We start from the raw sequence: 26,592 nt of genomic DNA, 5'->3' as shown, positions 1-26,592 counted from the left end.
CAGCGCATGAGACCAAATGTTCCTTATGACCGGCTTACAATACAAAAGCCTGTAACTGACATACCAAGACAACCCTAAATAAAATTAAGCCCTGGCTGTGTAATGTTATGTCAGCACATACATAATCAGCCCCATCATCACATAGAGACAGGCTCTCTTTGGCAGGGTATTTTCTCCTTGTTGCCCAATTGAGACTCCTTTGGTTAATAGGGCACCTGTGGTCTGTCTATACCAGCTATGCAAGATGTTTATCTCTCTACAGCAATGGCTATGCAGCCCAGTTGGCAGACTACAGCAGGGAATTAAGTGGCTGCATGTGACTCCTACATCTGTGAAGGATATTACAGTGTTAATAGGGATTATCACAATTACTGGAGCCAACGCATGCCAGTTCTGGCTGACTGCATTGTACTAATGAGACAGCACAGTAATCCAGGTGTTATTGGCATATATGAACAAGGTATTTCATAGAGTTAATCATGTAACACAGATGCTGCATTTTTGTTAGGTGATGATACTCATTCATGCTGAGCTCTAGGAACACATTCTTTGACAACACAGGTTCTGTTCAACTGATGTATTCTGCATATCAAGAAGCCTTGTCATCAAGTCTCTTCCTTCATATCAGACTACACCACAGGAGGCCCGGTGTCTGAATGAATGGGCCCTACAAAATGACATGACCCTGAAGGAGAGGAGTAGCCCAGGCATCTGAACGAATGGGCCCTACAGACAGGACCCTGAATGAGAAATACCCCTTAGATGGTTGAGGTGAGCTTCCACCATTTGAGCATTGACAAATTAAATTATTATTATTTTTACTATCATTAGATAGGTAAAGGTTTGACCATCATATAGACCCTAGTACAGGCTTGAAATGAGAAATGCTGCATGTACAGGTTTTACTTTACTTTAAAAAAGATCTTCTTAGTTAGTTATAAGTAGTTATTTTCTTACCACTCTAATGAGTGCATTTCAGACTTGTTAATGCAAAAATCTATAATAAATGAATGATTGAATTATAATTGGAGAAAATAAAAAAGTGGATAAAATAAAAAATAAATAACACACAAATGCACCTGGAAAGGGTTTTAAGCTTCAGAAACATTTATTTATTTTACAACAGCAAATCAGATAAATTACTCATGTTTATTTTGGACACAGCAACTAACCATGCTAAAACATAAAACAAACACTATACTCATATTTACGGGTACTGTATGTGAAGGAGACCTTAACCATTAAGTTCTGTGAAACAGACCTTTTAATGGCAACATCCAATTACATACCATTTAAACTACCATTATTTATTAAAAACATAACAAAAATAAAATAAATAAAAGAATGCATCATATTACCATATCACTATATTTGCACTATATAATCTTTTTTTATATTTATTTAAAGATTCTAAAAGAACATGTCTTGATCTGTAATCCAATACAATTTGCCAAATACATTTTGCATTCAATCAAACATTGCATTTTTTCCAACATCTCAAAGAAGCCACAGCGAGTGTTTGAGACAGGTGTTTCACTTCAAATGAGCACAGATAAGTAACAGACCAATCAGATCAAGGGAAGGAGAGGAAAGGCCGGGCACAGGGGCGTTAGTGGGGGTATGGAGTCAGAATTAATAGCAATAAAAATGTTGCATTTTCCATTTTTTTTTGGTTTAAGAACGTAGAACAAAGCAGGAAATTGTATAACAGAATGTTCATTACTTTGATTTTTGTGTTTGATTCGCACTTTGTTGTACGTCGCTCTGGATAAGAGCGTCTGCTAAATGCCACGTAATGTAATGTAATGTAAAATTTGCCAAAAGAAAACCACTACATGATTTTCATTTCACAAGAAATAATGCTCTCACAAGCAAAGATAAAAGGACTACCTTACCGTCATCGCATTCCATTTAGTGTGAATGCCATTCTAATGTACATGTGTTTTAACAGTCCTTTCATAAGTAAAGAACGACCCCTTCTTACAAACCTGCATCATGTGATCTGATGCTGATAAAACGCACAAGCCTTTGTAATGATACCCAATTAAACACATCGAATATCATTTGTTTCAATTTAATACTGGTATGATTTTCAGTTTCATTCACAAACAGGCCTTTTCAATCCCCTCATCTTTGACCAGCTACGGGGCAGTTAACATTGTATCAGCTTGTGAACATTGAATTTGCAAACACAAACTCAAATTGAACGAAAACGCAAAAGACATAAACATTGATCCCTCCTTTGGATGAAATACTAAAATGAAGGCTGGATTAAAGGACAATATTCTCAATCATTCATTATGCACTGTAAACAGTTTAAGTCAAATATTCAGATCACAGTACAAGACTGACATTGCACACCCTTCCACCAACACACAAACCAGCAATGATTGCATAATGTGAAGATAGTATAGTGTATATGAAGTGTCATAGCAAGAGTATTATTTTCATCAAAAACTATTAAAAAGACCCCGGTGCTCAAGAATATAGATGATGTTGTGATATACTTATCTCAAGTTATAGAATGCTTAAACGTGATATGAAACATGCACTATCAGCACCATACGAGGAGGATCGGTCTGAATTTCATAAGCAGTTCTGTTCTCAAGAGGACAGAGGAAATGCATTAAACAAAATCATTCTGGAACACCAGTACCACTTCATCAAAGGTGAACAAATCAAAGTCAATCATTTGTTTTGTGGAAGGAATTTACCAGCTTTTCTTAAAGCTTGTTGTTAGTCCTATCCATATTCTAATGGTAAGCTGACACAAAGGGGGAAAGACTTCCACTGGAATCTGTGCTAGGAGGACAAAACTGAGAGGAGCAAGGAGAGAAACAGAACAGGAAGGAACACAAAGAACCGTGTCTACTTTCCATATTAATGTTGATATAGAGGGGCAGGTGGGGGCACACGCAGACACCGCATGGTCTGAGGATAGCTGCTGCTTCCCACAGCCAGCTGAACGAGAACCTGTAATAACCAGAATCATTCTAAAAAGGATCACAAAAAATTAATATAACACAAAGCAGTGCAAAACAACAGCTTTACAGTACCTTGAAATAGCTTTACAACTAAATTCCAACTGTAAAAATACCGGTGTGTAGATTCCCTATTTTCACACTCATAAAAAGAGCAATATTACCAACAATAATTGAAGTTACAGCTCCAAGACATGGCAAATAATAAATACACACAAATAATATTACATATTTATTGCTCTAAATGAATAATCTGGTAAAAAGTAATATTACAAAACATCAATCCCTAACTGAAATGGCCATTGGAGAAATGAAAGAAAGTCTGGAAGGGGAAAATTAAGAGACCAGATTTCAAATTTGTCTGTTACTGAACTGTCCCATGTAGGCTGGCAGTGCAGACATTTTCATGGCAAACCTATTTGATCCATTACCAGCTACAAACCATTAAATTATTATAAATTACCTGATCGCAGGAAAAAAGTCTGATGCAAATCTGAGTTCAGATTAGGTAATATCTAAATAGGGAAGCTACATATCAGTCCCACAAAGACGCATGATGACTGGCTCAGATTGATCACAGACAGGATTTAGACACATGCACATTCCAGGATCTGCTCATCACTAACCAATGCTTCACCTGGGGAACAGAATATCAGTAGTGGTCGAGTTACCGATTCTCACATCAGAAGCTGGCAAAGGAGGGGCTCGCTGCAGTCAAGGCAAAGACACACAACAACATGCCATGAAGCTTTCCAATTAATTTAAATCTACCATACCTGGTGAGCAAACCTCCTCATTGCCATTCGAGATGCAATGTGCTTTCCTATCACAAAGCCTCTTGTTTGTAGCAAACAACTACAAAAGCCAAAACGGAACAAAGCTATACCTTTACAGTCAGTTGCTATGGCACTATCACTAAATTTGGTTAAACCACACAAAGAACCACTAAAGTGGGGGATAGTGACATAAGCAATATATAATTTTTTGCATTGCTAGAATGAAGGACAATTGAAGCTGGCTTAAAATAATTTTCCACATAGAGATAGTGTCAAGTAGGTTTGTCTTCCATGATATAGACATTCACCACCCCTGTCCCTGTCCCCATGTGTACCAGGAGGTATATGACAGGAAATTCTAGTAGGCTCTCATCATGAAACTGAAACCCTTTGACCTCAAAACATATGGTACTGCAGAATCCAGGTCAGGTTTGAGAACCTACAGCAGTGGTAAACATCATATCAATGAGCATGACACGGTGTCACCAACTTCAGAAAAAACTCTCAATCAAAAACAAAAACTAAATTCCTGCTGTTAAAAGTTAGAGGATGGTTTGAACTGAAGCAACACAGCTTTGAAGATACTGACAAATGTTCTCCCAAACAGGTAGTTAATAACCAACAACCAATTGCTGCATGTTTTACCACTACAGACCAAACTCATGGATTCATGGAAATGAGAAAACGTCAAATTAATACTGAATATTTTCCATAGAGGCAATTAAACCAAAATGGGGAGATACTGAAACAAATAGTACTTGCTTCTATAAGCCAGGAGAACTTTTATTTAAACCAGTTCTGCAGTGATAAATTACAGCTTATGACCACTATTATTTCCAATATAACCAGCTGCCTAAACAAGAGGAACATCTAAAGAAGCTTAAGAAGCATATGACGTGACCAAGGTAAGCCAAGCATTCAATGACTTGTCATTTAGACATGTAGGGATATACTTCCATATGGGGAAAAGGAATTAATAAAACTAAGACATAAGACTTAATTAGCTGTAGGTATGATGTACAGAATTTATGGATTTGGTGATTTTCGCTACTGAAGGACTTGCCATTTTCATGGTACAAAGCTCATGGAGAGGCAGGCTAGACAATGAGGGGAACATGCAGAGAGGATAAAGATGCTGCGGGTTCCCTTATCACCACCATCATCATCATCATCATCATCATCATCACCACCACCTCCATCATCAGTGGGAGGGGAGGAGACTTGGCAGACGACACCTGGTGTGGGTGTTCTAGGGTGTCCGAACATGAGCACATGCAGCTCCAGGGATTCTCATGACCAGTGCATTTCTAAGAAGAAGAAAAAATGACTGACAGTGGCCCATTCAAAACACTCACAAGGGTGTACATACAAATATACACACACAAATTAAATACACATACATATTGTAAATATACATATCTGTATGTATGTATACATGTCCGTACACACATCCATACACACCTACTTGTGAGATATGAACATATATTTTGCACTTATGTACATATAAAGTCAAACACACAACTAAGACACGTTAATATGAAAAAGAAACCCCAGCCTAAACCGATTGAACACTACATGCTACAGGACTATGCATAGGAGTGTGGGAGTGGTTTGCAGGGGAGATGAGGGGGCGGGGAGGAGTGGAGGTAAAAGGCCAAGAAACAAACACTTGTTTCCCATTTCCTAAACAAAAATGCTGATGTCTGCTGCTTTCAGGGCAGAAGGAGATGTCTGTGAAAGCTCAGCTTGTATTCCGAACATCATATCTCTCCTTCCTCACTTGCTTGGCCCTCTCCTTCTCCAGTGTTGAAATGACGGTTTCGTTTTTCCCCCAATTCCTCTGTTCTTTTACTCTTCCCGGTGTTGGAAAGTGAGGGGAGCAGGAAGAGGGGGTCTAGTTGAAGCCTGTGTCGGTCCGGTAGCTGGCGTGGCTGTCGGCCGTCAGCTGGGTGGTCTCTGTGGCCGAGGAGGGCTGCATCATGATGGGCTCTCCTGTCTCTGTGGGGACAAACGTAGACACAGGGAGGTCAGGTTCACACGTGCACACATGCAAGTTTTACATAGAAACACACAGGGAAGTCAGTTATACACCGACACACAAACATACAGGCACAAACACAACAGGGACATCAGTAACTACATAGGCACATTCACACATTCACAAGCCTACACAAATGCATGCTTGCACATACACAAAACAAACAAATAAAAACAACAAAAACAAAGAAGGATATAATCCAAAAAACACTAGAGCAGTCAATTCCAGCCAGCTTCTTTCTCTGAACTCCACTGAATGCAGAGGATTATATCCAAGTTCCACTTTGCAAATTCTGCAAACTACGGTGTCCATCTTCGCATTGACCATCAGTTCGAGTTTTATGCCATGGTGCTGCTACTTTAGTGCTGGTTAGCCCAATTACAAACAGATATACTGACTTATCAATGAATGGGCCTCATGCAAAAACATTTTTGTATTCTTATCATAAATTTATTTTACTTTTTTCGTACAAGGGCTCATACAATGTGCCACGTTCAGTCAAAACAGATGGCCAGTGGGATTTACAAGAACAAAGGAAGTTCTCTGAAATCACTCGTTTTAAGAAATTTAAGTGATTTAAGAATAAATCTGTTCGTACAAGTGGTTCTTGCATGTGGCCCAATGAGCTTGAATTATGGAGCAAGGAAAAAGAAGGGTTCAGCAGGCAGACAGTACATACATGGAAACATACCACTGTTAGTTCACACATTAGAAGGGTCATTTTTCCATTTGAACCAAACTAAATTTGACATTTTAATTATATTTGAATAGTGAAATTCATTCCAACAGCCCTACAGATCATACAAAACCAGTGTCGAGCTGGACAGTACAGACAGAAAATGAGGTCTGCAAAGAAATAATGGGAATGCTTCTATACGCAGTCTAGTGGAGATAGTTTCGCCCCTCACAGGGTCAAACCACTCTTCACTCCTCAAAAACAAATCTGAACAGGCTGCTCATCTGGTCCATATGTAATGTGTGACAGCCATGGGCTGTGTAAGGACTAAACTGCAGCTCCCCAGCTGCACACTGCCCCCTGCTGACACCAGAACAGACTGAAGGCACTCCTTAACAGTCATACCTTAACGAAACAGGCAGAACCAATTGTATAATTGTAATAGTATGCTATGGTACATTTCTATCATTTTTAACATTGTCATATTAATTACATTGCCTATCCTTTTCAAAACAATTAATGGAACATGGTTCTTTTCACTGATAATTTCAAATGCCATTTTGATGTGTAAAATGAATTAAGAATTGCAAGGATTTGGGAAATTCTAAAATCTAACATATCCAAATACATTAGGCCAGTGGTTCTTAACCTCGGTTTGATCGAACCTCGGGGGTTCGTTGAGACTGAGTCTAGAGTCTACAGTCTAGTCTAGAGACTAGTGTCTGTGTGTGCCTTGACCCCTGCCGAACCCCTGAGACTGTATCAACAAACCCCTGGGGTTCGATCAAACCCAGGTTAAGAACCACTGCATTAGGCTATATGCATTTATAATTCAAAATAAAGTTTTATGACAGTAAAGAAACTATTTTTATCAGTAAAATGCGGGGAACTGAAAGGCAAAGCAACTTTTTAGCAGTTTTCAGAATTTGCGCCAAATGGGTCACTTTACTGCTTTGTGATACAGGCCCCAGGCCTCAAACTCATGCTTGGTGTTCAGTGTGGACATGGAGGATATTTTATGAGTAAAGGCTGGGGGTGCAGAATGGTCTGCCAGCAGGGCCAGGGGGCCGTGTGTGATCGTGTTGCTCTGCACGGCGTGTGGGTCTCACCTCTCTCGTCAGACTGGAGCTGGGCCTCCAGGTCCTCCGGGGACACGTAGAACTCCGGCTCCTGGTCCATGGGCGGCCGCGGTTTACACTTCCCACAGCAGCAGTTACAGCAACAGCACAGACAGCAGCAGAAATAACAGCCTGTAGCCAGGCCGCAGAACACGAACAACGCCTGCAACAAGGGAGAGCGAGGAAGGAAGGAAAGAAGGAAGGAAGGAAGGAAGAGAGAAAGAGAGAGAGAGAGGGAAAGAGAGATATTGAGAGGTTGATGCAAACGCTGAAATCAAATGCATACGTCTTGGCAACACTACGGTAATGTGTGGTCATGCCCATAAAGCATATATGAATCTGAATCTGAATTTTAAAGAGACATTTTAAAGGAGAAAGAAAGGGTAGAGTCGGGGTACGGAGTGAGAAACCGGACATGATACACGCACGCTCTCGTATCAATGCTAATGCGGCACAATGATTGGCCCATTTCCCACACTGCCTTGTGAACAAGCCTTGTATTTTCACATGAGCCCAAGGATATCTCAGACAGCCGCCTCAAGCAACCACCATTAAAGCAGGATGTAAGCTTGCATTTCACTATAAAAGGGTCATGATCTCAATAGCACAGTCAATTATTATCGATATATTTTCTGGTTCAATCTTAGAAATCTCAGTGTTTCATTACATTGTTTGGAACAGTCTGAAAAGCACTGATAGCAGCATTGCTGTGGGGAAGGTGCTTTACAGATTTTTGTTTGTTGGTCGTTCTTTATGTGAGCATGCAGAATGGAACCATAACAGTGACACTGATGTCTAAGCCAGTGAGGTCTTGAGTACTGCTAGTTCAGCAGCACAGCAGGAAGGACACCCGTAACCCTGTATGCCCCTCAGAGAGGCCATAGAGAGGCTGCCCTTACCTTGGCCCACCAGCTGGAGAGGACAAAGTAGGTGTTGACGTTCTCCTCGCCAAACTGCTCTGCCACGTACAGGCCCAGAGAGCCATACTTGTCATAGATGTTGCGCTTAGTGGGGTCATTGAGGATGGCGTGGGCGTTGTTGATCTCCTTGAACTTGTCCGCTGCCTCTGGGTTGTCGGGGTTCTTGTCAGGGTGGAACTTCAGTGCCAGTTTCCTGAAAAGGTGGGGCGGGGAGGAGGGAGGGAAGGGGTAGCGAAAAGGGATCATTAAAAACAAAATGAAACGTAGAAGAACAAATACTATATTACGGACGCCAAGGACCAAGACGGTCAACCTCATGCTCTAATACCGCCAAATAGCAGAGCGCCATGCTTCTTTCCTGAATACAAGGACCTTATGCAGAAACATTGAAATGCAACACAACTCACTGTCACCCTCTAGTGTATTCCAGGAAAATTGACAAATGCACAGAAGCACTTCTCCAAGAAAATCACCACAAGGAATATTTCCTCATGTACAAGCTGAAATGCAATCCATTTCCCTGGCGACTTTCTCGTTGGGTCTCTCAAAATAGAGGTTTTATCTTCCGATTAAATAATGGTTCAATATAAGATTTTCAACATTGAAAATATGATAGCCACTGAAAGAGCATTCTGCATTTCTTTACATATTCAATTAATCCTCTTCATGGTGTCATAGAGCCCAAATGAAAGGGCAAGTTTTTTGTAACAAATGCATAAATAATACACATTTACTGGTATATTTTACTGGTCTACATTTGTGACCAGCGCAACAGGCAGTGTGTAAGTGTAACAAATGGCAAAGAACAAGTGAAGTACCCGTCAGCACATGAATCTCTCTGTCCCCCAAATTCTCGGTCTCTCCCTCTTCCATCTCTCAGTGCATAAGGCTTTGGTAGGGCAGTGCTGGGTGCGGCTCATCTGGCAGACTCACCTGTATGACTTCTTGATGTCATCTGTTGTGGCATTCTTATCGACGCCAAGCACATGATAAAGTGTCTCTCCGGATGTGGAGAGCGAGCGCTGCCTCTGGTGTTCTGACATAGTGACTCACGTACTCGGCAGTCTGTAGAAAAGCACAGAAATGATGCTATCTGATTGTGGGATCTAGAAATGCCACTTTTGAAATGAGGTTAAGTTATCTGCCCTAGATGATCACCTGTAAGTGAGGAAACGGTCAACAGAAACCTATAAGAGATGGTACAGTGACAGAGACAAAGTGACATAATGTACGGGTAACACACGCACACAGCAACCTTCAAAGTAGCAGGGAATCAGAGAGATCTTATATCATTCTGACGCAGCACTGCTGCATGACTCAAATTAAAATTAAAATTATATTAAAGTCTGAAATAAAGATAAGAGATGGAGATGACCCAGACATACACACTGCATTACGAGATATGCGAATATCACCTCCCTTTTTTTGTTTATATGAATAAATGGCAGAAAGATAAATGTGCTATGTAATAATTAAAAGTGTATTTTCTTGAAACCACAAACTTGGTCAGGGTGAAATAAGAAAGTAAAAATAGTTTAGCATTTACCATAAGTAAATGGCCCTATACCAGTCATTATAAATCTTGCAGGCCAATGAAAAACATGCAATAAAACTGAAATAATGTCACAAAGCAACATAAAGCAACATATCCTTTCAGCATTTTGTTACAGCCAGGTAACAATGGCAACAAAACTAAAAATAAATTTATGGCAGGTAAAATGGAATTGTAAGCCTGTTGTTTCCCTGCCTCATATCAGGTCAGCGTGAGTGACACTCTTCCGGCCTCTAATCTGACTGCAGTGCACGCCAGAGAACATTATTAGATTAGCCACTCCCACGTATTTACTTCTGTGCTGGGGCCACCAGCAGCCACTGCAAGAGTGGCCCAATAATGTTTTCCGGAGAAGGCTGGTCTCAAACAGTGCTCTATAAGTCACCCAGTGTAGCTTGAGCAATCATACAGAGACAGGTTGCATTGTGTAGCCCAGGTAGGCTAATTGTAGGGGGACATATTGCTCTGTGTAGCATGGCTAATCAGAATGGCACAAATTGTTTGGTGTAGCCTCTACGACAACAAAGGGATATACCCTCTGCCTGAGGCCTGGCTGAATGGACAAAAGAGTGGACAATTGAGATGGCTTCCTTATAAACACACAGAACAATTACATTCAATGTAATTAGTATTACCATGAAGTACAGCAACAAACTTGTACAATCTATTGAAAAGTTAATTTTCAATAGACTTCCGTGATTTTGCAATAAACATTTGTTTTTCTGTTGTGAGTCTTTAAATGTTTAACGTAGCCGTAATATAAATGCTTATATGCGGTCACCTAAATTGGCATACTGGCTTGGCTGTGGGCATATGCAACCCTCACTCAGATACCCCACACAGAGCAGACTCCATTATCATGAGAATTCAAAGCATTCAGCTTCGGATAGAATGTACGTAACTGTAGCCTCCTATAAATTCTGGTGTGTTGTGAATAGGAAGGGGAAGAGGTGGGAATATGTGGCCTGTCAGTGTAGACTGGCAATGCCAGCAGTGAATATGTGGGGGTATTTTTCATTAAAACAAATGTGTATTCTTAAATTTACCATTTAAACCAGCTATACAGTGTTTTGTGTTTTTTTTTTTTAATGGGTTCCAATACTCCTAGTCTAAATTACTGATATAGTTCAGACCTATGGTGCATATAGCCTAGATATTTCAGTCATTTCAAATATCTGCAAAATATTTTAGGCAGAACATGTGCCTGAAATAACAGTTTGTTAAGGCTACAAGGCTGCAAAACAAACACAACCCAACATGTCACGAGCAGTTTTGGGCTTATTAATTTGACCTATATTCATACTACCCGCACAAACAGTTTTGCATAAAATATGGGTTAAGATTACGCTAGGCCTAGGCTACATTTTACATCTGACTCGAACCAAAACATTTGTAGGGCTATCTGATCATTTTCATTTGCATCTGATCACATATGTAACCTTAAGATTAGGCATGTCCCAACTGTTAATGTCTGTTGATAATGAAAGATCAGATTTACATCGCAAGTGAAAAACAGACTATTAATGAGAGTGTTCAGTGATTTGGGCCAGATTTCTGTTCAGATAGGGCTGCTGCTACGGGCCTGAGATTTAGAGATTTCCTCCCTGTCATCACCAGACTGGAGCTGATCCAGCCTCTCATTAAGCCTGATTACTGACGGAGTTTCCTGAGAAACACAGCTCTGCAATGCAGCCCTGGCCCTGGGCACCCCCTCCGCCCCACCCCCTCTGCAGCACCATATGGACCGGCTAAATCGTCTGCACCCCCGTCCCTCTCCTTGTCTCTATTCACACTGTAATTCCTGCCTTCATATTTTTAAAAAAGCAAAAAAACGAAAAACATTTACCCAGCAGAATACACAATCAGATTGTGCCACAGTCATTTTTCATAATACCGTGCGCATGCGGCTCCAGGAGACAGAAAATCCCGCCTTCATTTCCTCTACCCACACACAGTACTGTAGGGCGCCGAGGGGCGGGGGGAGGGAGACAGAAGGGGAAAGAGGGAGAGGAGGGGAGTGTTTTCTTCTGACAGCGGCCTATGTTCTCTGACACGACCGGAGGAATCAGCTGCGGGAGCGCTTGCGTCTCCATGAGCGCCATTAGCAGCGTATGTTTGTGTGAATGGGGCGGGCCTTCTAAATCCCAGCCAGATGGCCTGGATTGTTGTGTTGCAAGGCAAGGCAGGCCCAGAAAAAGGTGCAGTTTTCCTGGAACATTTTTCAGCTGATAACCGTTTATCAGCTTTATAATGAATGGAGTCCTGTAGAATCAACAGTACAACTAAACCTACCTCCAGAATACATCATTTACAAAGTATTTATGCGACATTTTGTACACCACAGCAACATTTTGCATTTTACAGATGCTTTTAAATGAGTCATTTTTAGATATAGAGATTCATACTGATACTGCATTACCATTCAACTACATCCGGCCTACACTGGTCTCAGTCATTAAAAATAGCCAGTTAGGTTTGAGCCATCTGGCCTGCAGTTCATCTGTATGAGCCAGCTTCTTTAACACTCTGTGACATAAGGGCTGGCAAATTTTGAAAAATTCTGACTATTTGCAGTTATATACAGGGAAACTGTAATTGAAGGAAATGAGGAATCTAACTCGTCTAACTACATTACATGTTGGCACTATACACAGATGAATGCCAAAATATTGAGGAAATGAACATTTTAGAGCAATGAAACAGCTTGGTACCAAGGTTTCCATTCAAGCCTCAGAAATACCCTGTCCACCACAGACTGTGCCATGCACCAGTTTCCTCTGGTTTCATTTGCATGTGAATGTAGCAAGTGTGCTTCTTCAAATTCTGTTAGCGACATGCAAAATATTTTACACTTATGGTAAATGCTAAACTATTTTTACTTTCTTATTTCACCCTGACCAGCAGAGATATCACTAGTGATCGATTAACTTCGTAAAGGGCTGAACCTGCCAATTAAAGCCATGTTTCACACACACAGGTAACTGGTTGGGTAGCTATCATTTCGTATTTTACCAATTAACTTGCTAGTCATCAAGCACCGAATAAAGCTACCTAGCTGCCAAACCGCATCAAAGCTAGATAGAACCCTTTGGCTGCCAACTGAACAAATTGCTTCAATTATTTCCCATACATTTCTCAACTTTTTGGCCTTGCTAACCTGACAGGCAACAAATTGAAATTGGTGGTTTAAACATTTTAGAGAATATTGTATCTTATAAAAGGATAGTTTCTGAAGAAAATGTAGTACCAGATGCTCATACATCAAAGAATGCTTATGAGACTGGCTTCCCGCAATCCAGCTGGTTCTACTGAGCCACAGCCAGCCTTATTTTAAGGTTGAGTGGGGCTGAAATTCCTCCAAATGTAATCCCAAAAGAGGAGATCAGTATTTGCCATTTAAAGCAATTGACAACTTCGCATAGCACAGCCCAGAAAGTTAGCCACACATACATCTCTGTTGCACAAACTTGGTCAGGCCCAGACCATTCCATGAGACTGGCAAATGAGGCTAGAGTTTATATGTAACTTAGGTCAAGATAAATGTATTTTGTAGAATCACCGGAAAGGTTTTCTGAGAATGAATGAATTTTGGCCCATCCTGTTCCTGGAGGAGTTTCCCCATAGTCCCAGCCATGTAGAAACCTCCATGTGACACAAGGAAAACTGAGGCAGTTGGACATGGCAGCACTGTTTCCAGGCACAGGAGAGCTGGCAGCCTGCAACACTAGCCAGCCTTCAACACACAACCATGTCACTCTGGCTGCTGTGCCGAGCAAATGACTCACACAGGCATTGGATCTTGGCTCCCATTTCACTACACAGGCATGGTTTGGTCAAGTCAGGAGGGGAACAGAAAAGTTTCAAAAGGCTGAAGAAGTTCACTGCACCCTGGCTGAATAATCTGCACATAAGTGTGTTTCCACTGTAGCTGGCAGGCTGCGCGTGAATGGCAGGTTCAGGCTGTCTGTCTTGGGTACTATCATGCTCTTCTCCAGCCTCCAGCAGTCTCTTAAGGACACTGGGGGATTCTGTGCCTGGAAGCAAACTTTTCAACTACTGTTTCTTTTCAATGATGAGTGTCTCCCTGGCAACAGTGAATGTCAGTGACAGCAGGGTTTCCTTCAGCAGTGCGTGAGAGCTCAGCTCACCTTCCTGTCCACCCATTCGGCAAAATCCAGGCCCCACCTGCCACAACTGTTCTACAGCTCGTCGGCACCAGAAACATTTTTTTCTAATAAAAACAGCAGAACTGGCTTGTCCCACACGTTTCGTCCACAATTGCAATGTTTCCCATCCTATAGACTGTTGTGAAAGCTCACTTTCGGAATCTCTCTCATATTATTTAAGTTTAAGTGTAGCCTAGCCTATGTTTTTGATTGGCCCAGACACTTAGGGACATTTTAAGTGCTTACAGATGATTCTGATGAGCTGCCAGCTTTTCAATGTCAGGTATCAGTGCTTCCAGGGAAAAGTGCATTTTGGGACCGAATAGATTCAGACTCAAGGAGTATCCAATTTTTTAAAAACATTTTTGCCTAATCACCTGATTTGTCATCCATATGCCAGATTAGAATCAAATGAGAAACAAAATGTTTGCCAACAGCCTCCCTGCAATCTCTTCAGATTAATTCCTAGAAAGCATCAGAATTACAATGACTGCATAGTACAAGCCAGGACAAGAAGAAGAAGGACTCCAAAACTTTATCACATTCACACAGCAAAAATAGCACAATGACATCACCAAATAATTTAATTGGGTCAGGCCATTACCTGCTGTTTGGTGAGAAATAATTAGACAATTAAATTCAACCACTGTTCTCTATTTTAAGTCACAAAATACGAGGCAATAACATGATTCTATTAGACTGTCATTGCAGCTGCATTTTTTATCTGACCACAGCACAGAATTCAGTGAACCCAACATTCAGGCAGTTTATCTCAGATCCTACAGTACAATGCCTTCATTTTGGTGGTAATTTCCTACGCATTATGCGGGACAGCTGCAGGCTTAGGGAGGTCGGAAAAACATCTCAGCTGGGAAACAGGCCTACTGCTGCTGTAGGATGCTGAGTGTCCTTTTCTGTGCAGAGAGCAGAAGAGACAAACCATGTTATTCTCTTCATTCCGTGCAGGTGCAGATGTAGGGTATAAATATGGTTCATTTAATGTGGTTTGGCGGAAATATTACGCATATGCATGCCCTTATGAATAAGAGCTGTTTGGGTAAGAAGGATGGAGTGCCGAACCAGGCCACTATCACACCAAATTTCACTTTTCTTTTTCAAATGCTTTTCATGTTTTGACAAGTGACCACCTGCAGAGTGTGCATCCTGAACCCCCACAGCCCCACTCCCCAGTCCACCCCCCTTTTCACCAGATTAATCACCTGCATCGTCTATCACAGCACATCTTTGATGATACACTTCCAGTACACTTTCAGTCATATCAATCAAAGAAGAAAGTAATTAAACTAAAAAAAGGAACTGGACAATACACCTTCAACGCCCCTTTCTGATGGGCCATAATTTTACGGTCATTTGGCTATAATTTTACTGTCACAAATATTCAGTAGGCAAGGCAAGCATGTGCCATCTGATGCAGCAGTGGAGAAAATAAGCAAACAAATCATTGCTATTGTGGGCGGGCATCTTTCCTTGAGGAGACGGTTTGAGAGGGGAAAATGTAGGTTCAAAAAGGATTGTCCCAGAAATGTAATTCACAGAAACGCATCACAAACAGCCCAACACTGTGCTTCCCTGCATACATGCACACACATAGCCATCTCTGTTCTCCATACCGCCTGCTGATATAGCTTTACTATACAAGAACATTCTAAATGGTGTTAACAGAGCATCACTTTTTCTTTCTTTAAGTAGGCCAACTTATTTATTTTAAGTTTTCAGGTACAGGTCTATACAGGTCTCCCTGAGTACTCCACAGGCAAGCCGTAATTATGGAAAGCACCTCCCCAAACCAGAAACATTTGAGAAGGACCTAGAGAATTATGAAAAAGAGATTTCTCAAAAATCTCAAGTAAAATAGAAATAAAAATGTGCATTAAATAATAAAATACAGGCTGGAAAGCATTAATTCAAATTGTTAATTCATATTCCAACTACCTGCATTATTTGAAACATGCCATGGGTATACTTCAACTTCAACGGTATTACGATCAACCATAGCATACATTTTCAAAACAAAACCCTTAGTATGGCTTGTTGGCTTGAGCTGGAAAGTGTGGGTGCCAGAGGGACTGGGAGTGGGGGCTGAGGAAAAGGGTGCCTCATCGCATGAGATCTTTATCACCATTTTCCTGTTCATCGCTCTTCAACTAATGACTCATGACAGAGATTGGTACGAAAATTTCTACGAAAATTAAGGGAGTGAGTGAACGAGCGTCTTCCAGGCTGAATATTTTAATTAGTGGGCAATTTCTTTAAAGGAACTCACTGTCAATCATACAGGCTGCAAAAAAGTGGAAAGCCCATGGAAGCAGAGCTTTGCTGGATTTAAGGCCACCAGAGTTACCATGACAATGACACTCCTGCTGGCTACAGGCCACCAATAATCAGTGAGAGATGTGACTGAAATTGACTCCGCTCTGAAAGTGCTACACTATAGTTGTGGGTAGGCTGGTTTTTATTCCAGCCTCCAGATCTTGATTAAAAAAATTTTGCTTATATTCTGCGCTTTAATGCAGTTAAATACATATGCACGACTTGATTCATTTGAACCATTTAAGGCAGCATTTACGCAGCTCTCAGTGGCAGTGAATTTGAGACCACTGGTGTAGAGGTTACAGTGGAAAACGGTCATTGGCTCATAGACAAGTGCACTGAAGAAGTGAGCCTGTCTCTGTTACAATGTTCCTGGAGTGCAAGAGCAGGTGGCAGAGCGATAATTGAAATTCAAAAGATGCAATTAGCGGAAAAAAGTGAAGGAAAAAAAACAACTGCTGAGATAAATATAGTCTCAAATGCTCACAGCTTTTTGTATTAGCCAAAGTTAAAAACAGAGGCATCTTATAATAGGTGTCATAGTGACTTCACAGATACAGTACTGTGCAAAAGTCTTAGGCACCCGAGATTTTTAATATATAAATTTGGTCTTAGATTTCATATTTTGTGTTAGGTTTATTATTTTGTTTTCTGCATCAGAGTGTGTGTGTGTGTGTAAGAGTGCACATTTCAGATTTGCATTTATTTTACAAAAAGTGAAATGTTACAGAGAAATGTTGTTGTTAGAGAATCATGATAACTTGGGTCATCAGGCCAAACTGTCAACAGAAGGTTACATCATATAAAAAATTAATTTAGGCCAGAGTGGAAACCACATTTTCTCATTCTCTGTTCAACGTTAACTGGCAGAAAGCTTAGAACTTTAAAAATATATTTAAAGACTTCCTCCCACTGTGCCATGGCTGTTTTCTTTATAAAATGTCAGAAAATGCATAACAGGAAACAATGTCTGAACATGACCGCATGTGTTCCCTGCTATCCTATCAGTTTACAGAGAGGTATTCCTCACTAAGAATCAATATCGTATAATGTGATCACAAAGCTACAACCTCATAGGCAAACACACCTGCTCACTGCCTTTGAGTGGCGCAGACCAATCCAAAACAAAAGCAAACATGTGCTGCCATTAAGAATGACAATACATATAAATTCATGTCACATACACAACCTGACCACGGAACAAAAGGAAATAACCCAGACAGTCGGTCTCATTTGCATGCTCGTAATACATGTTAAACGACTGACTACAACATGGAAGACACGAAAAGGCAGAGATCCCTCATTTCTCTGTTTCAAGCACTTCATAGGCTGCTCAGTCCACAGTACCACACATCAATCTGTGAATTTGTCTCAAGTTACCTGTATTTCTATCTATTTATTAGTTATTCCCAACATAGAGGCAATTGTGTGTCATCCTTTGAAACCATTAGTATGATTTAGTATGTCATCCAAACCCTTACTTGGAACGTCACTAGTGGCAGACTAATAGCAAATTACTAATCAAAGTTTATCAAAGTCTGTGGTGGGCTCTTAAAACACTGGCAGGAGATGAACATTTAACCACAGCACTCCAATTAATTAGCTAATGGCAGACAAATCAATTTTCACCTTACCTTCAATGGCACATGCGGGATATTCAAGAAAGTATAGTATCACTGATGTGCATACACCCTTACATGAATGTTCTCTTATGTTAACTGGTTGAATTTGACAGTTACATCTTGTTACATGACTAAGATGTAAGACTCAATCAATAGCTCAGTGTTACAGCAATACTCCAGTTAGGATGAAGCATTTTCTAAAAGCCAGGTAGAAACCATCTATCTGTGTTCTTTGCATGTCCAGCCAAAACTCTGGACTGAATTTGAACTTATTTCATGGAAGAAATGCATTAAACTAGTCATTCTCCAATTAGATATGTATAACCATAGACTACCGATAAAAGCTCTGAGAGCTGACAGGGCATGCTTTTCAGACCTATTTAACAGTACATTGAAAATTAAAACAAGAAACTGGACATTATCAAAGCATCACTGGACATTATCAAAGCATTATCAACACCATTCACAATGACCAACGATCCCACCTGCTCTAACGGAAATCAAAATAGTGGCAACCAGTTTTGTGCATCCAAAATCCAAAAAGGAGCATTTCCTTGAAGCTTTCAAGCCTTCAAGGAATCCAACACTAACATAATCAACACTAGAGTGGGATGAAACGGCTGACAATAATATTCCCCTGAATTAAGAAAGGCTAAAATTTACAGACTGGCAAAATACACAAAGCATAGGCAGTGAGGCAAGAGGCCCCAGGGTATAGTGCCTGACAGAACTTCTAATAGGTAGAATAACAATGAAAAATCAGGTGCAGGAGAAAGATGGACTTTGCTCTGACCCTGGACAGATTTCACAAGGCTAATAAAATGCTTTGAGATTGACAATATGAATATGAGTTGTCAGAGCTAGTCAAGATTGGACCACATGATATGATGTCATGGTGACATCATGGCTTAGCACAACCTCTTCTCCAACTCGTTGACTCACCCTTAACTGTCTCCCAGTGTATTTTCTTCCAACTCCAAATCTCACACTAGAGGGCTTGCTTCAATTTATCATAACCAGCCCAAAATAAATGTCAATTAGTTGATTTATTAAAGAAGAAATTGGCACTGAAACTTTAGAAGCACAAATCAAATGTTTAAGTCTGCATTCTGATGGTGACCACCCTTTTTAAGTCTCACAATTTTATACAGCTTTTTCTGTGGGCTACTAACTTATAACAGCAGGACAATTTATCTGAATAGGTAATTATTTATCAATAATGTTGTATGTGTGGGAGCACACAATGGGGAATTCAGTTCACTATCTGGCCAGCAGGGTATAGGCGTTTGTTGGATTGTAAATGCTATTTTATGTTTGTAAAGTAAATAATATAAACTCCAGCTACCAGTTCGTAGTTAAAGTCATTAGGTTGGTTAGGCCTACGCCCCGAAACAGCCCACCTAGTCAAGACCGAAATGTGAACAAAATAATATCACCTAATGAACAAATATAAATGAACATTGAGTTGATCAGCTACATTAGGTTAGAAGCGTATGCATGAGATGGCCTCTATCTCGACACTTTCACCTGTTCACTTTTGTGAAGCTGCACCGTGCTAAAGAGTATCAAGAGAATAATCAGGGATGGTTACTTAGCAATGCGTTCTACTTGCAAAAAGCAACGGCGAAACAAGATGCAAACATATAGCTCCATTACTACATATAACATAGTTACAGGCACCAAAATCTTCACCGAAGAAAGCGTAACCCGTTTTTATGGGTAAAATACAGAAATGCACGGCCTAAGCCCAGGATCAGGTAACGTAATAGCACGCATACTAAAAGCCTAAAAATTCGAAAATCGTGAAATAAAGATCATACTAAGGGATAGAATTAACTAGCAAGCTAAATCACGGCACACATTTGCTGGCTGGGAATATGTGCACTGGACATGGAAAATCAACATCTAAAATTATATTTGCGAAAACATATAATTGACTAACGTTAGCTTGGTGAATGCAACGCGAACGAGACAATATATGCTATTACACCGGCATCAATGAGGTTTCATTTTAAACCATTGAGGTTAGCTTACTAGCTCGGTGGGAGAATGCGTCCCACACTAAAACAAGATAAAATAGATCTGAGAAGAACGAGGAGAATCAGGCCAAAAAACGGAATATTGGGCACTGGATGTCATTTTACATTGGGTTATTTAAAATCCGCTTGTCAGGCTTGGATTTAAGCGCCTAATCTCTGTACTGCATCAAAAGCACATACAGCATCCATATTGGTTAGCCTAGCTAGCTCCAGGCACGGCCAGCATAGAGTCAGCAGTAATCCAAGGACAGGGAAATACCTATTTGTATGGCAGGGAGAAAATATTGAACATTTCTGTTTATTTGCAGCAGCGGGTGTCTTACCGGTTTGTCGAGTTCTGCAGGTAGTGTGACTCGATGGGTTTTCAATTCAGTTTAGTCAACTGTACCTGATTACGATCGCATCCCAAGAAACGCGCACACACGTACCAAGCTACAAACACAAGCAGCCGCATCAGCGCTCTCTCTCGTTGGTCGCGAATTGACGTGCGCGCACCCCGAAATGAGAAAGTGGGAGGAACGGGGAAAGCCCGAGTGACGAAAGCATACACCAGACATGGACAGATGGGATAAGAAATAACACCCCTTAATCTGTAAAGGAGCGTCTGTGGACGTCTATTACACATTTGTATCGATAAACTAATCGCATTTTCAAGTGACCATTGCAGCCTCACTCAATTCACCCAGAGCTACTTTAGGTTAAAGGAACAATAATCAATACAAGAATGATGAGACAAAACAATTGTTCAAACTGATATCATGTTTGATACCGACAATGAGAACAAATGGCACAAACAATAATGTGTTTTGTTTAAATCCACTAATAAATTATTTTCTCAAACAGGTAAATCTATATTTTGGTATAATTTAGTAAACATGGTTCTACAATTTGTAAAACCATCTTTAACATTATAAAACAAATGTTAAAGTCATTCCCATGTCACCAATAAAACAAAAACCCTGGAAACCCTACTCTTACACTGTTAATTCAGTGTATCAACTCTTTACCTATCCAGATATAACTGTCAACTGGTGCTCGTGTTTTTTCATTTGCATGGATTATTCACAGATAGGAGCAGTGAGTGCCTAATCACAAAGACCCGAGGACTAAATATGGCTGAAAAACTGCAGTGTAGCTCTGTCCTTGTGCTTTGGGTAATTTTCTTGCTAAAAGTAAATTCTGTGTTCCTGTTTTAGGCCCTTTGCAGAATAAAGTAAGTTTCAATGTAGGTGATGAAGGTATTTTAAGATATTTGCAGATGTTGTTTGCAAACCTGCTGGCTTTACAGCATCATGCATAAGGCAGTCAGGGGTTTGTAAATACACTTTGGAAAACTCCAAATCAGGTTGTACGTTATGTTTACAGAGACTGTACAAATGAACAGATTTGTATTATGATTATTATTTATTAAATTTATTAAATAGTAACACAATTATAGCTACTATAAATCCAGTAAGTAATCCAGTAATTTTCCTAAAACTGTCTCCGCCAGTCAAAATCATGACACAGAAATGTAATGAATATACAGTAAATGCATAAAACAATAAATGTTAAACTATCCCTTTAAATCGATCTGAACATGCGTTGATATCACATACAGTTCTGTGGCTCATATATTATTACAATCATACTAATGCACATGAAAGAAACATAAAAGCATCGGTCAAATGATTCTTAGCCAATCATATTGAAACTCTGGTGAAATGTCGTTCGGTTCTGAAAAGATCTCTCGCGAGATTTTCCCTAGTGCGGCCCTGTACTGATAGATGCTGTAGAAGAAAGCCAAGTATTTTTCAGGTATCTCTTTTTAATTGTATGGCTGATCGAAAACCTTATTTAAGAGAAATATTTACGTATGCTTAACACGCTGATATTTCAAATCGAGTTGATGTCGTCTAATGTATCCCGGCATAACTAGCAGGCGTGCTATCGTTGTTGTCATTGGTTGCTAGCTAGCAAATGTAGCATCAGCCTGCATTAATCAGTCAAATTAGTTCATGTTGAATGATCAGGTTGCAATGTTTTGGTTGATAATATGAAACGCCCCATAACAATATGTAATGTATGTAACTGAATTACGTACACCGTCAAGTGGTATTTAGCTACATGTAACGAATCATTAAGTGAAGTATTGTTAGCAGCTAACCACCCAGGAACCTAGCAAGCTAGCTAACGTTAAACCGGCATTTAGTCTAATTCATTTTTACCTGGACCATGCTAGGTAGTCAAAACTCTTAACTATCCAGCAAGGTTCAGGCATAGTAAACCAAGGGCGATCTAGCCAAGTTGCGTGAAGCCAGCAAACTGGTGAATGTTAACTAGATAGGCGGTCTATGACGGTGTACATTATTTCATTGGCTGATATATTAGCCATCTTGTCTTCACTCAATGCTTGATAACAAGCTAGCTAGCCAAGTTTGTGCTAGAGTTTGTCAGCTGGTCGATGTTCGATAACGGCTAACGTTATTACAAAAGCACGACCAATGTCTTATCGCTTTTCTTCACAGACTATTCATTATGAGTTATGCTGAAAAGCCGGAGGACATCACGAAAGATGAGTGGATGGACAAGCTCAATAATGTGCACATACAGAGAGCTGACATGAACCGACTCATCATGAATTATCTGGTGACAGGTAATGTTACTAAACACTTTACACTATTACAAATGAGCTTCTCCGTTTTAAATTAATAATAATGTATGTTTTACTGAGCTGTCTATGCTGAGAAGCCTCAAGGTTGCTGTATGTGTTTTACATTTTCAGAAGGTTTTAAAGAAGCTGCAGAAAAATTCAGAATGGAATCGGGAATTGAGCCCAGTGTGGACCTTGACTCGCTGGACGAGAGAATAAAGATCCGGGAGATGATTCTTAAAGGGCAGATTCAGGAGGCTATTGCCCTAATCAACAGCCTTCACCCAGAACTGCTGGATACAAATCGCTATCTTTACTTCCATCTGCAGGTAAAAGCTGGTGGCTCTGCCTCATTAATGAAAAATAAAAATACTACACCTTAATCATGAAGTGTAAAGTCCCCTTTAATTTGACCTTTTGTAAATCTTTCTTTCTATACCTCCATTGCCTTCCAAAGTTGCTGTTTTTCTCATTTTCTTTCTTTATTTCTCACTGGCCTGTATCCTCCCCCCTGTCCTCCCTTCCACCGTGCAGCAGCAGCACCTAATCGAGCTGATCCGACTGCGGGAGACGGAAGCGGCTCTAGAGTTTGCACAGACACAGCTGGCTGAGCAGGGGGAGGAAAGCCGAGAATGCCTGACCGAGATGGAGCGCACGCTGGCACTGCTGGCCTTCGACAACCCTGAAGAATCGCCCTTCGGAGACCTGCTCAACATGATGCAGAGACAGAAGGTGAATGAAAACAGCCATGGAAGTCAGGGCTGCGGGTAGTGGCTGATTGGTCAAGGCCAATACTGTGCAGTTAATACAGAAATATACACCGATCAGCCACAACATTAAAACCACCTGCTCAAACCAGTTTTTTCTAGAATTAGAAATGCTTTAAACTGTATAAACTTGTCGATAAACACTAAATATTTAATTATATGATATGTGTACTCGTATAAGGGGATAATCATTTGTGAATTGCATTCAAAAGGTTCTTTTTAAAAATAAAAATGGAAATCTTGTAAGCTCACTGGGAGGGGGGGGGTGTATTGTTTTGTTATTTAAGTATCTTAGTACAAATGGTGTTCACGATGATGTCTATCTTAACAGATGCTCCAGAGCCTGTAGAATTTTAAAACAGTTTTAAATAGACTACCCACCATATTTAAAAATGCATGGCGTCTAATCCTACATCAGTTTCACCCTTCTTCCCTCCATTGAAATGACATGGTACTGCATGTGGTGAAACTTATGTGGGAATAGATCTTAAATCTGAAAAAAACAAAAACAAATCTGGAGCACCTGTTAAGATAGAGGTGATCATGAACACCAGTATCTACCAAGATATTTAAATAACAAAACAATGCACTCCCCCCCCCCCCCCCTCCCAATTAGCTTACAAGATGTCAATTTTTATTTAAAAAGGTAACTTTTGAATGCTATTCAGTTATGAATACTTAAGTACACATATCATATATTTTAATCATGAAAAAAATGGTTTAAGCAGGTGGCTTTAATGTTGTGACTGATCAGTCTATGTACAATTATATGTTTTAACAGTACTTAATTGATAAAATATGCAGGTCAGTGACAGATAAGGGTTTCCAGTTTAGGAAAAAAAAAAGGTTAAAAATGCAAATAAAAGCAGTTTTATATTATTAGAATGATATTTAGTTATTTCTAAAAATATCCATATATATTTGCAGCAAATGTAATTTATATATTTTTTAATTTAGAATCATATGATGACTTTAGTCACAAATATAATACAGGTTTACAGAGATGACTTTTCAAAAATATTTCTTTTTTTGCTATTATTACCACCCAATAACTTGTAAATATTCAAGGTGAGACCTGAACAAGTATGTTGTGCTCAGGGAATAAAACATGTACTAATATTTATTTTATAAAAATTGAACTTTTTAATAAAAATTTAAAAATTTAAATGATCTGGAAAATGACACTGTTGTTGTATTCTCAATGATGCATTCACTACAAAAAATCTGTTATCCAGCAGGGATAAAAATAAAAAAAAGCCTAAAAATCTATTTAACATGATCATTTTTGTAATATTTTCATATTTTTATATGAATGCATGACTGCACAGGGAATCAGCATATAAGTAATGGGCATTATGTATTGCTTAGCAAATAGCCTGACACCGCTTACACTGAACACATTTATGTTTATACTGTTATAAATGGGTGACCATGTAATAAATTATTTAAGCACCTTGTTCAAATGTGATTTTGAAGAGTTTTCAACTGCCTTGTTTTTAGTCAATTTCTTTGATTCTGGCCCACATTGCCTTGTGGCATTTTAAAAATACACTCTGAGCACTTTATTACGTATTTATTAAAATGATTTTTTTAGACTTATTGGTCTTCTGCTGCTGTAGCCTATCCACGTAAGAGGTTTGACATGTTGTGTGTTCAGAGATGCTCTTCTGCATACGACTGTTGTAATGTGTGGTTATTTACGTTACTGTCACCTTCCTGTCAGCTTCGACCAGTCAGGCCATTCTCCTCTGACCTCTCTCATTAACAGTGCGTTTATGCCCGCAGAACTGCTGCTCACTGGATGTTTTTTGTTTTTCGCACCACTCTCTGCTAAATCTAGAGACTGTTGTGCGTGAAAATCCCAGGAGATCAGTAGTTTCTGAGATACTCAAACAACCCTCTCTGGCACCAACAATCATTCCATGTTCAACGTCACTTAAATCACATTAACGGAAGCTCCTGACCCATATTGGCATGATTTTATGCATTACTTTGCTGCCAAACAATTAGCTTAGATAATCGCATGAATAAGTAGGTCCTAATAAAGTGCTCAGGTGCTATTTGGCACCATTGGGGTTAAGAAAAGAAAGAAATATCCATAAATTTTGCTGGAAGTTAGATCACCACTGAAATTTATAACCTTGTGAATGTCTAATTAAAATGACATTTATTTTTTATTGAGACTTAAAGTCTTAAAATGTACTACATGTCTACCACTTAATGTGCAATTTATTTTTTCTTTATGTTAAGTGTGACATGTCATGACCAGTATAAACTACCACAAATTGTTTGGCTCTTTAAAAATATATAATGCTTAGGATATTTCCCCAGACTGATATGCAGTAGTATTATTATGGATATACTTTATTCATCTTCTTTCCCCTAGGTGTGGAGTGAGGTGAACCAGGCTGTGCTAGATTATGAAAACCGAGAGTCTACACCGAAACTTGCAAAACTGCTTAAACTATTACTGTGGGCTCAAAATGAACTTGACCAGAAGAAAGTCAAGTACCCCAAAATGACTGACCTCAGCAAGGGAACAATTGAGGATCCAAAATGAACTGAAGACTGGTACAAGTGCGCTGTGGGGACAACCATAAGGACACATTACTTCCTATTTATAATCAGTCAGGGACTGAACCATATATATATACAGTACATATGTTTTGTTGCTTAAGAGAGATTTTAATTCCTTTGTTGTGTAAAATTGTAGGCATATGGTTGCATTTTAAGTGAAGACATGTAGATGTTCCAAAATGTAAACCTTGATATGGAATATGATATTTCAGATATGTATGTTTTACTACTAAGCAACTGTTTATTATATTTATAGATCAATTAATAGTAACTTCACTTTTTGTATTATAATTGTTTTGCAGTGTAATTTAGCCACCAAATTCATGTCAGCTGGAATTGGATAAGGATGAAGATATGCAAAAACACTAAATTATACCCTGTGGTAAGGGATACTACA

At 39.7% G+C, this 26,592-nt stretch overlaps 2 protein-coding genes across 2 annotated transcripts; one reads left to right on the top strand and one right to left on the bottom strand.

Annotated features, from left to right (window-relative positions):
* Nucleotides 1-1,084: 1,084 nt before the first annotated feature.
* Nucleotides 1,085-20,698, bottom strand: LOC133139260 (dnaJ homolog subfamily C member 5-like). The gene is made up of 5 exons (XM_061258682.1): nucleotides 20,543-20,698; nucleotides 9,443-9,574; nucleotides 8,489-8,702; nucleotides 7,581-7,752; nucleotides 1,085-5,755 (listed from the first exon to the last, which is right to left on the bottom strand). Exons 2-5 carry the CDS (start codon nucleotides 9,550-9,552, stop codon nucleotides 5,652-5,654), a joined length of 600 nt encoding a protein of 199 aa, XP_061114666.1. The 5' UTR covers nucleotides 9,553-9,574; nucleotides 20,543-20,698; the 3' UTR covers nucleotides 1,085-5,651.
* Nucleotides 20,699-21,916: 1,218 nt separating this feature from the next.
* On the top strand, nucleotides 21,917-26,592 carry gid8b (GID complex subunit 8 homolog b (S. cerevisiae)). The gene is made up of 5 exons (XM_061258070.1): nucleotides 21,917-22,016; nucleotides 22,727-22,854; nucleotides 22,984-23,180; nucleotides 23,386-23,583; nucleotides 26,005-26,592. Exons 2-5 carry the CDS (start codon nucleotides 22,737-22,739, stop codon nucleotides 26,176-26,178), a joined length of 687 nt encoding a protein of 228 aa, XP_061114054.1. The 5' UTR covers nucleotides 21,917-22,016; nucleotides 22,727-22,736; the 3' UTR covers nucleotides 26,179-26,592.

This window comes from Conger conger, chromosome 10 (assembly GCF_963514075.1).
Source record: "Conger conger chromosome 10, fConCon1.1, whole genome shotgun sequence".
Lineage (NCBI taxonomy): Eukaryota > Metazoa > Chordata > Actinopteri > Anguilliformes > Congridae > Conger > Conger conger.
This window is presented reverse-complemented; position numbering and strand designations above follow the sequence as displayed.